This window comes from Mastigoproctus giganteus, chromosome 1 (assembly GCF_048544385.1).
Source record: "Mastigoproctus giganteus isolate SK-2022 chromosome 1, ASM4854438v1, whole genome shotgun sequence".
Lineage (NCBI taxonomy): Eukaryota > Metazoa > Arthropoda > Arachnida > Uropygi > Thelyphonidae > Mastigoproctus > Mastigoproctus giganteus.
The window spans coordinates 148,422,937-148,437,638 of record NC_143575.1 but is presented as its reverse complement, the minus strand read 5'-3'; the positions used below and the strand labels follow the sequence as shown (position 1 = coordinate 148,437,638).

The 14,702-nt window shown below is 37.0% G+C and overlaps 1 protein-coding gene across 1 annotated transcript in view; it reads left to right on the top strand.

Annotated features, from left to right (window-relative positions):
* Positions 1 to 11,860, top strand: part of LOC150091189 (acidic mammalian chitinase-like) — a 49,288-nt gene extending 37,428 nt beyond the window's left edge. Inside the window, exons 2-3 of the mRNA XM_090389325.1 lie at positions 7,477 to 7,596; positions 11,729 to 11,860. Coding sequence (XP_090245451.1) covers positions 7,477 to 7,596; positions 11,729 to 11,860 — 252 coding nt within the window. The remainder of the gene's footprint in view (positions 1 to 7,476; positions 7,597 to 11,728) is intronic.
* The last annotated feature ends 2,842 nt before the right edge of the window (positions 11,861 to 14,702 follow it).

Here is a 14,702-nt window from a genome sequence, read left to right as displayed (position 1 = left end):
ATGATCTCATCATTCTTTATCTTATCAGTCCATGACACTCTTAACATTCGTCTGCAAAAGCATTTAACTTATTCTGGGCCTCCTTTGTCAGTGTCCAGGCCTCAGCTTCATAAAGGAGAACAGAAAAGACAAAACATCTTAATATTCTTGTTCTTAAAGGAAGCGTAAGATCACTGTGGCATAGAAGGTTCTTCATTTTAAGGAAGGCTGCACGTGCTTGTTCAATTCTTGAGCATACTTCAACAGAATGTTCCCAATCCTCACTCAACATATACCCAAGGTAGCAATAACTTTTAACCCTTTCAATTTCTTCATTATTGATTGTAATTTTTGTTTGCACTTTTCTTACTGATCACCATAAGTTTTGTTTTCTTGATGTTTAACTTTAGACCAAAATTTTTCACTTATTTTATTAACTCTATCCATTAATGCTTGTAACTCCTCCTCAGAGCTGGCCAGCAATATAATATCTGTATATCTGATCATATTTATTGTATTGCCATTATTTTTATCCCTTCTGTACATCCCTCTAAAGCTTCTTTAAAAATCTCTTCAGCATACATGTTGAACAATATAGGTGATAGACTACAACCTTGATGAACTCCTCTTGATTTCTATCTCTTCTGATTCTTCTCCTCCTATGTATACCTTTGCTGATTGTCCCCAATACAAATTTGCCCCTAATTCTGATGTCTTTGCTATCAATTCCAATCTTCTCTGGGATTTGTAACAGTTTGTGAGGGCTTACCTGATCGAAGGTCTTTTTATAAGCCAAGAAGCAGATGAATACCTCTTGGTTCTCATCTTGACATCCTACTATTAAAGTTCGAACTGCAAACAGGACTTCCCTGGTATCCAGTCCTTGTTGGAAGCCAAATTGAAAATCACTGTTTCCTTAAATCTTATAAATTTGGTTACGTATAATCCTTAGACGTATCTTCAGTGCATGGCTCATCAAACTAATTGTTCTAAATCGAGAACAACTATTTGCATTTGCACATTTTGGTATGGGTATGAACAAAAATCTCAACCATTCTCTGGGAATTTCTCCAGTGTCAAACCTTTTTGAGTAGACCAACCAATACCTCCACCTTTATTATCTTTAATAGTTTTGTCAGGACCACTTGCCTTTTTGGGTTTAGCATATTTAACAGGTAAGATAAATTCTTCTTCCATGATACTTGGTCCTTCCACATTTTCTAATCTGCCATCATCAAACAGTTCTCGGATATATTCTTGCCAGCACTCAAATTTTTCTTCAATTGAAACTGCAATCTTTCTGTCCTTTTTTAGTATTTCCCTACCAGTTTTGTAGTGTAGTCCTAATGCCTCTTTCAAGACTTCCAGTTTATCAATTTCTTCACATTTGGACCTCATCTAATTTTCTTTTGCTTCTTTTATTTTCTTCCTAACTTTTGTTCTAATTTTTTTGTATTCTGTTGGCGTGTTTTTGTTCTGCCTTCTCTTTTCTATCAGTTATAATATATCATTCGTTATCTACCTCTGTTTTGCTTTTAGAGGTTCACCTTTCAGATGATTATCTACCACTTTAAGTACAGCATCTTTAACTGATCTCCATCTTTCATTTGTATCTTCTGGGAGGCTGTAATTCAGTTCCTTCGCTAATGAGTCTGCAATCTTCTTTTTACTCTCTCTTCTCCAATTTTTCTAGGTCAATCCATTGTTTACCCTCCTTTTTTTAATTCATTTCAGTTCACCGATTAATGGGTTACGGTCAGAACCTATGTCAGCACCAGATACGTTCTTAAACACTTCGTGCCGTTTCTGAAATGATGGTTGATCAAAACATAATCAATTTGATTCCTCACAATATTGTTTTCTCCATCACCTTGGCGCACTATGGTCATAGTTGCCGATGCGCCCAATAAATCCCGAAACAAACAAACAAAACAAACAAAAACAATCCATCACCTGGAGATTTCCATGTATAAAGTCTGTGTGGTGGCAGCTCAAAGAAGGTATTCATTACAACCAGTTCAAATCTTTGTGCAAACTCTACCAGCCAGTCTCCACAGTCATTTCTCTTGCCAAGTCTAAATTTTCCCACAATCCCTCTACATTCACCAGCACTAACTTGGGCATTAAAATCATCCATAAATACTGTGATATCTCCATTCTTGGATAATTGTAGCATCGATTCAGTTTGTTCATAAAATGTCTTGATCTCCTTTTCACCTTTGTTAATTGTTGGTGCATAGTTGTAAGGTTTTGTTGTTATTCGATCATCATCATCCTCTTGGCTGAGTAAGGTAATCCATTTTTTACTGCCTTACAAACCTTAGTGTTAACCAAAAATCTAACTCCTCCTCTATGATTTCGGTCATCACTGCTTGTGTAATAAAACATTGTTTTAATACACACATTTACCATTGCCTGGCTATTTGACCTCACTAACACCAAGAATATCAGTTTTAAGTCTGTTCATTTATTGAACTAAATTATCAAGTTTCCTTGCTTCATATAATCTTCTCTCTCTCTCTCTCTCTCTCGTTCCAGGTCACAAATCTAAGTGATGAACACCTGGAGAGTCTTAGCACCCTCTTCCCATTCAAGGGATGCCAGGGACTGATGGCCAAAACTGTGTTTTTGTCCGTCATTGTTAGATGATGTCCTAAGTAAAATAGTGTGAATTGCAGCATATCACAGTATTTTTGTGTGGTGAAATCCTGCTATTATGTTGGATGTAATTTTTCAACGTTTCCATTCTTTTTTTGTAAATCCCCGCTGTTGACTCACTAGTCGTTATGCAAAAAAACATTATTGCGAAATCCCCGTATTTTATTTTGTTGGGAAATCTGTGTTATTGAACTTGTGCTTGTTTGGGATCATAAAAAATTGTGACTTCGAAGAGTGCAGTTTGTGACTTAAGGTTTTTGTAGGGTTATTTTGGTTTTTATTTGATCGTTTATAAATTTTTCCTTTACGCATTACTAAACTTTGTTCTCAAGAACTGTACTGGAATAATTTTTTTGTTATGAATTGAATGCAGCCCTAAATTAGGCCTAAGGAAAGTAAAAAAAAGCACGTCTCAAAAAAAAAAAAAAAAAAAAAAAACTATTTCTCTAGAATCTTTTTTTTTTTTGGTAGTTGTTGGCGCATAGGCTTCTGTGGCCATAATGCACCTCCCAAGGTTTTTGCAGTACATTGATCCAAGGCCGAGGCGGGAATCGAACCCGCGACATTTGGGTTGCCAGGCAGGCACTTTACCCACCCGGCTAGCCCGGTCGGCTTCTCTAGAATCAAAGATACAAATTTTGGATAGTCTTATAAAAGGGGAAAAGGTATTATATGTTGCAAAAAGTTTTAAATTTAAATGAAAAACAATCCTGACCATAAAGAAAAATTAACAGAAAATTAGAACTTCTGTTTCTGCAGGATCTTTCACTCCCAAGCACCAATAATTGAGAAAAATAGAAAAAGCACTCAATATTTGGATTGTTGATAGCATAAAAAACAGATCCCATTAGACAACAACATAATTAAACAAAATGCACTTTAAAAATTTATAACCATTTAAAAGAAAATGGAGAATCTTCTGTTAACCCAAAGTTATTTTTGTCAGTAAAGGGTGGTTTGAGCAATTTAAAAACAGCTTCTCTTTACATAAGAATAAGAATTCAAGGAGAAAGTGTATCGACTTGGGCAACTGCCGATTTATTTAAAGAATGGTTTCTAAATTTTTTTTGTGCCAGCTGTGGAAAACTATTTAAAGTGGAAAAATCTAGATTTCAAGGTTTCATTACTATTGGATAATGCGCCAGGCCATCCAAAAGATTTAAGTCATCCAAATGTTGAAATAATGTTCCTACCACCTAATACAACTTCTTTAATTCAGCCATTAGATCAAGGCATTATATCTACCTTTAAAACTCATTACAACAGAAAATTGTTACAATGGATTTTATAAAAAATTTATTTCAAATCTATTGAAGTAACGGAGCCATGGAAACATTTTTCAATTGTGGACTGTATCGGAATCATAGCTTTATTTCTCAGAGGTAAAACCGTCAACATTAAATGCGTGTTGGAAAAATGTATGGCTAGAGTCAGTTCATTCAAGAAATATGGTCGAACCGGCAGAAAATGCAATCAGTGAGATAGTAGAACTTGCTAAGTCAGTATCAGAGGAAGGTTTTAATGATGTGACCACTGAAGACATTCAAGAATTACTGGTAGAAAACGAGGCTAGTGAAGCAGATTTGATGGAAATGGCATTGGAGTTAAACCAGATCAATTCAGAGGACAATAGTGCAAATAAATTCAGAAGTTCCAATTTTACACTAAAAAAGTGTATGGGAAGGCATAAACTTAGCCAAGCAATTAGAATCTTATTTTTTGAATGCAGATCCTTCAACTGAAAGGAGCATAAAGTTTGAAAGGGAGCTTCAAACATGCCTAGCTCCATACCATGAAATTTACAAAGATCTATTGAGAAAAAGCATACAAACCCAGATTACTGATTTTTTTTAAAGAGAGCAGAAGATACATGAAATCTAGATGCTGCAGAAGGAAGTAAGTTCAGAAGGTGAAGATATTCTGCAACAGAGAAAACATTCTCGTTTTATTGTGCTTATCAGTGATGAAGAGGAAGAAAATTAAATGAACATACATTATCTGACATAATTATATGTATCACAGTTTGTAAGATGTTTGGTGAGTTATATTTTAAATAAAAATTAAGTTTCCAATAGATATAAAAATGGTGTATTTTTGTTAGCTTTTGGAACATAACCCCCCCCCCTTTTTAGTCCTGTTTCGTACTACATGAGATTTTATAGGAACTCAACTACAGTGTTATACGAGGGTTACCTGTACTCAACTAACATTTGGACAAGATGCAAGTTTTCTATTCTGTCTGTTCAAATTTAGATGTTTGGATTGATATAACTGTTTTAGTGTAGATAGAAAATGAAGCAGATGTGAACAGGCAATTGCAATATGCCACATTCTTATCTTGAACAACCTCAGCACATTTATTGGAAAACCAGGGTTAGATAAGTGACAAGATTTTAGGGTGAAATGCAGAATAAATGAATTCATCATTTCAAGAATAATTTCACTGATATGATCTAAGCCAGGGATTCCCAAAGGGGTTGATACATGCCAAGGGGGTCAAACAGTACTCGACAGGCAAATTATATAATAATAATAAATAAATGTATAATAATATATGATTTAAAAAATATAACTGCGAACACTGGTCATGTTAATTTTTGTAAATAATTCACTATTATTAACAGATTTTTCTTATAATACATCCATTAAAATGTGTGTATTTTTTTTGGATGGGGGGAGATCACTGAAGGAAAAATGCTTTTTAAAGGGTCTAATCTAAGCAAACATTTGGATCAGTACATTTAAAACAGTAATCCAACACAAAGAAAAGGAAGAATAGAAATATACGTGATATTTCTATTTTTCCTTTTCTTTGCATCTTGGCCATGAGAGAGAGACAGGTGGGGGGGGGGTTACTTTTGATCACACCTTGTGGTGATGATGATAGACATTCTGATCACATCTTGGTGATCTGAATTCCTGGAGGACCACCAACATTGACCATGTACTTTGAAGAATTATCGATGAGAAAAAAATCAAGAGTTTTGCATGTGATTAGGATTGTCTGGTATTCTGGTGGGTAAATGGTGTGCAAGCTCATTAGTAATTGAAAGCACCTTGACATCTTGCCCAGCTGGGTCTATGTAACTGTAAAACTGGAATTGTGAATATTAAAGCCAAATGGAATTGTGAATATTAAAATTGCCAAAGAAAATTACTTCACTGTTGGGAAAGTTAGTCTAGAGGAAGTTGAATTTAAAAGAAAGGAAATCAAAGAGGTCTGTGTGACCAGTGGAATTGGGAGAACAATAGGGACAACAGATGAATTTGACAGATTAGGGGAGGGGTTCCAAATTAGGAAGTCTCTGACAAGGAATATCAGAGCAGACATATACACAAGTACCACCTTTTGAAGCAAAAGGAATTGCATAGCAAATAGTTAGGGCAATTGAGATGAGTATCAATTATCTGTTGAGGCAACTGATAATTGAGATTATCTAGAAAAAGAAAGCGGGACTTGACAGATTGTACTTGGAAATGGACAGCACTGATAGTAGAACTGAGACTCGTTTATTTATGAAATGAATAAGGAAGTTTTTGGGAGGTTTAGATTTTATTTATTTTTATTTTTTTCAGATGTTTGTTCTATTAGTTTGACTATTCAGTGATTAATGCTGTAAATAAATTAAAAGTGGAGGGAGGAGCGTGATATATAAATTAATAAAATTTTTGGATAATAATAGAAAGAATATATCCAGCTCCTTAACATAACGTGGCCTTGACATGCCCATCCCCTCCATTTGGCTGAGTAGAAGCAGTGAGATTATATACTAGTTGATCTAGATGCCATCTGGAGAGTTACCAATAGGTTTGGTGCAGTGGATTATCTAGCCCATGTTAGAGTTGTACCTTCAAAATATAAGGATTATTGGTTTTTGCCATGATGGCTGCCCATCATAACCATAAAGATTTCATTCATGCTATATGATGGAAGCAATGGGGTTGCTAAAGCTTTGCTCTGGACACTAAACATGGAATTAACAACTTCGACTCTAATAAGTAAAGTGATGGTGTTGTACTGGATAATTAGAACCATCAGCCAACTGGGCTAGCCAGGTGGGTTAAGTGCCTGCCTGGCAACCCAAAGGTCGCAGGTTCGAATCCCACCTCTGGCTTGGATATCACGATGGTGCCGCACCTCCGGTTATGGTTGGATTTCACAGCCACGATACATGAAGGAAGCAGGAAAAAAACTGGTTCCTTCATGTATTGCTCACATCATGGGGGGGGGGGGGGATTAGAACCATCTACCTCTAGATTGCCCAGTGACATAGAGGGGTGGCATTTATCTGGAATACCACCACTTCATGTCACTGGGCAATGTAGGGGCATACCCAGGGTCACTAACAGCCCACCAACATGAAAGTGCAAGCAAACGTTTTGCTTATTGCAGAATGTTTGGATTTCATCAAAATTTGGTTCACTTGATTCCCAAATGGAAATTTAATATCAGCTCTATCGGTATTTTTAGACTTCCAGGTAGCAAGCCCTAGCCTATCACACCCAGAAGAATGTGACAAGCCTCACCGCAAGGCTAAATTATGACTATATATGAACTTAGTGGAACTTGATTTTACCCCACAGAATATTACTATCAAAGCTTCTAGCTGTTGTGGCAAAAGCACTAAGGAGTGGTATACAATGATTTCTTAGATTGCTTTTAATAATTTATAATTGCTGGTAAAAATACAATGCTATTTAAGGACAGTAATTTGAGGAAAATATTTAATGGTACATGCATTTACTTGTGTTTGAAAGAAATACCATTCTGTCAACTAGTTGAATATACTGCTTTGGAGAGGCACCTTTATATTTTATTTATTTATTTTTTAAATGTAGGTGTGCAATTTTCTCAAATCTGGGGCTCGTGAACGATTTGATCTCATGGCTAAAGTTCCCCATGCTTTTAAAGGTTTTGACTGGATAGCTTATGAAAATGAAAGGAGTATTATGATCAAGGTAAATTAATATGAATTTATTTAAAAATGCCTCATTTCTACACAATATAAAAGAAAATATGAAATAAATTATCTTGAAAGATAATTTCTTTCATATTTTGTTCAACAGATAACAACATCTAATTTCATTTATATAATTCGTATTGGGCAATAGTGGTAATCTATTATTAGAACTAGTGTTATTACTTGAAAAATGATGCAAGGAAATATGGCATTAGCCCATTCCTTCTAATAATTATAATTTATTCAATCTTTTAAATTTATTCAAACTCACTTCCATGATGCTAAGTGGAGGTTGATCCCAACAATAAGTTACTCTCTGGCTGAAACCATAATTACTATACTATTCTTCATCCATTCTTTTTCAATTTAAATTTTTATGTCCACATTTGTGTTGGGTCTGAGAACAAGTACAAATGCCATCAGCATTTAGTTTACTCAACCGTTTAAAGCCTTAAACACATCAACTCAGTCACTAAGCAGAGTCCTTGTTTGTAGACCAGTCTGTCTTGGTAACAGTTCCCTTTTGTGCACCAACAAACTTGTTGCTCTTTCGACATGATCATTATCAGTAATATTATCAGCTAGTCCCATTAAAAAGAATTGAAAAACTGTCTAAAATCATTGTAGTCACCTTTACAAAAGCAAAATCCTTTTCCCTTTACAGTAATGTGATATCTTTAAGTAACTCTCATCAATAGATTATGATAGCTGCCATATATTGGTTCTTTTTCTGGAGATTCTTTATTAATGAAAATTTGCTGTGATAATCAGATCCTGGGTATAACAAGCACACAGTGGGTGACCACCCAGGTGCGAACCAACTTGAGCACAGGTCAAGGTGTGGTGCCCACACCACATGGAAAAATGCTGCCCCCTCTGTGTTACCAGGCATTACTAGGTGGTAGATCACTCTCATTAACAGGTGCAATACCACCACTTTACATATTGGAGGCTTGAAGTGGTGGAACCCATGTTTAGTCTCCAGAGCTAAGTTCCGGTCAACCCTTCCCCATCTCTTCCATCATGCAGTATGATTGATGACTTTTGAGGTTATGATGAACATCGTGGCAAAATCAAATCTTCCTTATATTTTGAGGATATAGCTCTAAAACGGTGTTCGCAGGCCGGCCACTAGTTAGTACACTGGACCGAACCTATTGGTAACTCTCTAGGAGGCTTCCGGACCAGCTAGTGTATAATCTTGCTACCTCTACTCTGCCAGATAGTGACTGGAGGAAGTCCGAGTAGTGTGCATGCAGGAGGCATTGCCGAAGCCACGTTATGTCAAGAATCTGGGTATATTCTTACCATGTGTATGCCATATCTGAAAATTTCATTACTTCATGCAGCATGTCCCACCCACTTTTTCTTACTATTGAATACACCATGAATTGTCAAACTAATAGAGCAAGCTTATCTGCAAAAAAATCTAAACCTCCCAAACGCTTCCTAATTTATTTCACGTGGTCTCAATTCTGATCTCAATGATGTCCATTTCCACTTGCAGTCTGCCAAACCCCATGTACTTTTTCTGACAGAATCTCAGTTATCGGTTGATTCAACTACTGCTCATTTCAGTTGCCCAAATTATTTGTTGTATGATTCCTTTCGCCTCAAAGGTGGTACTTGTGCATGTCCGTTCTGATATTCCCTGTCAGAGACTTGCCAATTTGGAATCTCCTCTCTTTGATCTTCTCTGGCTTAAAATCTCTCTACCTCATTGTGTCAAATTCTTCTTTTGTCTCTATTGTTCTCCCAACTCCACTAATCACTTCTAGCTCTTTGACTTCCTCTCTTTGCAACTTGACTTTCTCCAGTCCAACTCTCCTAACAGTGAGGTAATTTTCCTTGGTGATTTTAATGTTCACAACCAGAGCTGGCTTCCGTTTTCTAGTCACACCGACCCAGCAGGTCGAGATGCTGAGGCTTTTGCAATTACTAATGACCTAGCACAGATTGTTCATTTACCTACAAGAATACTGGACAATCCTAATCATACAGCCAATACGCTTGATCTTTTTCTCACAAACAACCCTTCTAAGTACACGGTTGAAGTGAGAGGTCCTCTAGGCACTTCAGATCACAACTTGGTGATTGTCTCTTCTCCAATGGAACCTTTATCTCATGGCTATCCCAACCTCGTGTTGTTTGGCATTACAAGAATGCAAAATGGGATGACCTGTGAGACTTCTTTTCTTCGTTTCCTTGGTCGGATTAATGTTTCAAAACTTCTGATGTCAACGTTTGCTCAGATCGTGTCAGTGAAATTATTCTTGGAGGAATGGAATCCTTTATCCCACACTCCACTTTAAAATCTTGTCCTTTATCTAAACCTTGGTTTTCCAATAAATGTGCTAAGGCTGTCCAAGAGAAGAATGTTGCATATCGTAATTGGCTTGTTTCTAATTCTTCAGTTTCATTTTCTGCCTACACCAAAGTTTGCAACAATTGTAAAGCAGTTATTAATCAGTCCAAACTAGAGTTTGAACAGGCTAAGAGTAGAAAACTTGCTTCTTGCCCTAATGGTAGCCGAGCATTCTGGTCTCTTGCCAAAGCTATTGGCCGCAACTTTTGCCCATCTCTGCTCCCACCTCTGTCCAAACCAGATGGTTCTGTTGTCACTTCAGCCAAGGATAAAGCTGACCTGCTAGCATCCTATTTTTCTTCCAGCTCATGTATTAATGATCTTGGTAAAACACCTCCCACCATCCCCAACACGCTCCATTCAATGCCTCCTGTGGTCTTCCATCAAAAGGATTTTGATGAATCTTGATGTTAAGAAAGCTCCAAGTCCTGATGGTATTTCTCCACTTGTTCTCAAAACCTGTGCTCCTGAACTTACTCCTGTTCTTTGCCACCTTTTTTCACTTTCTTATTCCAAAGGTGTTTTTCCTTCTGCTTGGAAATTTGCTCATATCCAGCCAGTTCCTAAAAAGGGTGACAAATCCCTCCCATCCAGTTATCGTCCCATTGCAATTACTTCTTCTCTTTCTAAAGTAATGGAGAAATCAATTAACCACCAACTCTTAAACTACCTAGAAACCTTCCGTCTGATCAACGATCGCCAGTATGGATTCCGTCAATGTTGATCCACGTGATATTCTGGCTTATGTTACCCATTTATGGATTAATTCAATGGAAAGGTTCGGTGAAATACAAGTAGTTGCTCTTGACATCTCAAAGGCTTTTGATCGTGTTTGGCATAAAGGTCTTCTAAACAAGCTTCCATCTTATGGTTTGCCAACTGTTTTTTTGTAATTGGTTATCCAGTTTTCTGATTGTTCACTGAGAGTGATGGTAGATGGCTCTCTGTCTTCTAATGTTCACTGAGAGTGATGGTAGATGGCTCTCTGTCTTCTAACTTCTCCATTAATGCCAGTGTCGCCCAAGGTTCAGTTCATTCCCCCACTTCTTTTCCTCTTGTATATTAATGACCTTCTTCCATTGACTAGAAATCCTATCCATAGTTTTGCCAAGGATAGCACATTGCATTCCACTTTCCATTTTGAGAAACCTTGCCCTACTCAATCAGCTTCAACTTCTCGAATATCTGCTACCAATTCCTTAAATGCCAATCTCCAAGTAATTCTCCATGGGGCAAAGACAACTTAGTTGATTTCAGTCCTTCTAAAACTCAGTCTTGTCTTATATCTCGCAAAAAGAATTCTTCTGCTCCTATGGTCATCTTTGGTGACAATCTGATTTCTAAGCAAGCTGATATATCTCTTTTGGGGATTACCCTGACTTCTAATCTCTCTTGGCACAAGCACATTACAAATATTGCTTCCTCAGCATCTAAAAAACTTGGTTTTCTCTTTCGCTCGTGGGCCGTACAAAAACAGGCAAAGGGCTGGATTTGGTCCGTGGGCTGTAGACTGAAATGCTTCAACTCCAACATTCTGCACTGCTGTCTTTGTGGTTTTTCTAGACAGGCTCATGGAATAATTGGTGCATATACAGTAGTAAAAGTATCAACTTTTACTATTGTATATGTACCAATTTAATGGTTAAAACCATTAAATATAATTAGTAATTAAGTTCATTTTGATTCTGCACTTGAATTATTTTAACATGCAAAAAAAATTATCATTTTATTGATTTTGCTATAATAATAACACATTTTCTTTTAGAGTCACTGGGTCAAAGATGAGGGATATGGTGGAGTCATGACATATAATTTGAACAATGATGATTGGAAAGGATCCTGCGATAATACTACTAGTTTTCCTTTACACAAAGCAATAGCAAAAGTTCTGCTCTAATAAAACATTTCTAGGTATAAAGATATTGTAATATATATTCAGCTTTGAAAAACCCGATTTTATGAATGCCAAAATACACATCAACAAATGTGATTACAACAGATTTTTTGAGAGGAACATGAAGCATTGTGTTGTATTTAAATTTTATAATGAAAGCACTATATTATTTTTAAAAATTATTATTATATAAGCTGCCAACTTTTGACTTACAACACACTGAAGATCAGAAAATGGGAGATTTCTGCACAAAACAGGCCAAAAACAGTTTGTTTTTTTTAACCCTGCAACAATGGCACTACACCTATGAGGTCCACTTGAAAATAATGAGCATACATTAATTGTTGGTTGCTGATAAAAAATCTGTGATTTTCTGTACTTTTCTAAATACAGACAAATTTTTACTGAGTATGTATGTCTTTTGAGTTGATTTTTTATAAAACATTTTCCTCTGTACCCAGAGGTACAGCACCACCATATTTGTTACTGTTTTTTACTGGCAATAGCAAATCTCACTTGTTATGCTACAAAATATTTCTCATGTTTGTTGTTGGCTATTTGCATTCTGTATAGCTTTAGAAATGCCTTGAAGTGATATATTGATGTTTTTTTTGAGAGAGGGTTTTTATAATATAACTGTTCTGTTTCACAGTGATGGATGTTTCTGTTTCAAGTTTGCTTCAGTCATTTCTATTCAGATGGCTAAATATTTTTGTAATATAAGTTAGATACTATGTTTTTCTCACCTTTGTTATTATTATTTATTTGACAAAATATTTTGGATGATCTCTTCAGTCATAGTGTACGAGTACCCTTAGAGAATTATAGCCTAAAAGGCTACTAGTTATCCAAATAATAATCATAAATTAGATAAAGACTGCTTCTGAATAAAACAGACTATGAGTGCTTTCCAGAAAAAAAAAAAAAAATAAATAAATAATCTTTTAGCAAGACCATTTGAAAGTAGTGCAACTCATTGTGCAGGAATTTTTCTTCTGCTGTGAGAATAAAGAATTTAAATACTGTCTCAGACCACCATAGTCACCTTTACAAAAGCAAAAACCCTTCCCTTTACCCCTAATGGTAGTTACCTCTTTGAGTAAATCCCACTTCAGCACACTGTGATCACTGCCACCTAGTGGTTCCTTTATCTGAAAATTCTTAATGCATGAAGAATCACTACTGATAATCAGATCAAGAATATTACTCCCTCTAGTTACCTCCCAAACATGCTGATGTAGAAAACAATCATCCAATAAATCCACAAAAGCCTTGCTGGTGTGTGAGTGACCAAACCACAAATTCCAGTCAATATCTGGGAAATTAAAATCCCCCATTATAAGACTCTGATTTACTGGCCCACTCTATTTCCCTGTACAGTTCATTATTATACTCATCAGAGTCATTAGGTCTATAACACACTCCTACTCTCAATTTTGATCTCCCAATGCTTATGTCACACCAAACTGACTCGACACTGCACTGTCCAGCGATGTTGACTGGCTTCACTTCCTTGAATTTTATGTGTTTCTTAACTAATAGTATAACCCCTCCTCCCTTCCTATCTTGTCTATCCTTCCTTTACACATTGTACTCCCAAATTCCAGTTCTGTATTTCTTATATCTGTGTGACACCACATCTCTGATATCCCAACAATATCTGCCTTTGATGTTCTGAGCAATACCTCAAATTCATTTATCAAACTCCTAGCATTGGTGTACATTCAAGTACACCTGCACCTGTTCCTATCCTTAGCTACCCTAACACAACCTATGTGTTTACTTGTACCGCAATGACTCCCAGCAGTCTCTGAAATATCCTGCATCTTGTTTTCCAGGCTGCTGCTCATTCCAATAGAAGCAGTGTAAGAATCACTTTCACCTCTGCCAGTGGCTTCTATTAGTCCTTGTATCCCCCCCCCCCAAGCTAGCAGTTTTCCGACCCACCTAACACTGCCTCGATAGCATCAGCAAATATTCTTGCACCCTTTCTATTTAAGTGTATCCCATCCCTGTAGAAGCAGTCTCTCCTGTTAACAAGTACAGACCAGGCTGTAAAAAAATTCTACACCTTGAGCCTTACACAATCTTTCAAGGGCCAAATTGATCAACAAGGCTCTCATCATATACTCCCTCCTATTGTGTCTGGGCAGAATTGCAGACACTTTCAAATTCAACCCTAATTCACAGCTTTTTTTTCAACAGTGACCTGTACTTGTTAAGTAATTCTGCCACTCTCCTACTCTTAATATCATTAGTGCCAATGTGTACAACAATATCACCCTTTGTGCCTTTAAAAAATGATATCTGCTCTACAACGTCATCAACCTTTGTCCCTGGCAGACATACCCTGGTCTTGTTCCACCTATCCTTTTTACAAAGCATGTTCCCCATTTCCCTGACAATAGAGTCACCAACAACTACTACTTCCTGTTGGAACAGTGCATTCTGCCTTGGGGGTTGCCACTGTGTTGTGTGATGATCAAGTGCAAGCTCTGGTGTTGATGTGGGCAGCTGAGAGCTTGATGGGCCCCCTCAATTTAGATCCTTCGAGGGAATCCACCCTGTCCTTCAAGCTCTCATATAGACCCATAACAACACTGAGCTGTCACCTCATTTTCTCACACTCCTTACATCGCCCGCGCGCACACAAAGACATCCCCCTTGGCAAAATCATGTTCCGTACCTGATTGCTCCACAAACATCAAGCAAGCAGTGCATTTTAAAAGGCTGTGATTCAGCGGACAACTGCCCCCCCCCCCCCTCAGTTCTCCCCTGAGCCACAGCACTCCATTTAGCTTGAGCCTTTTGCTTTGCTGCTCTGGTCTGAGTCCGATTCAATTTC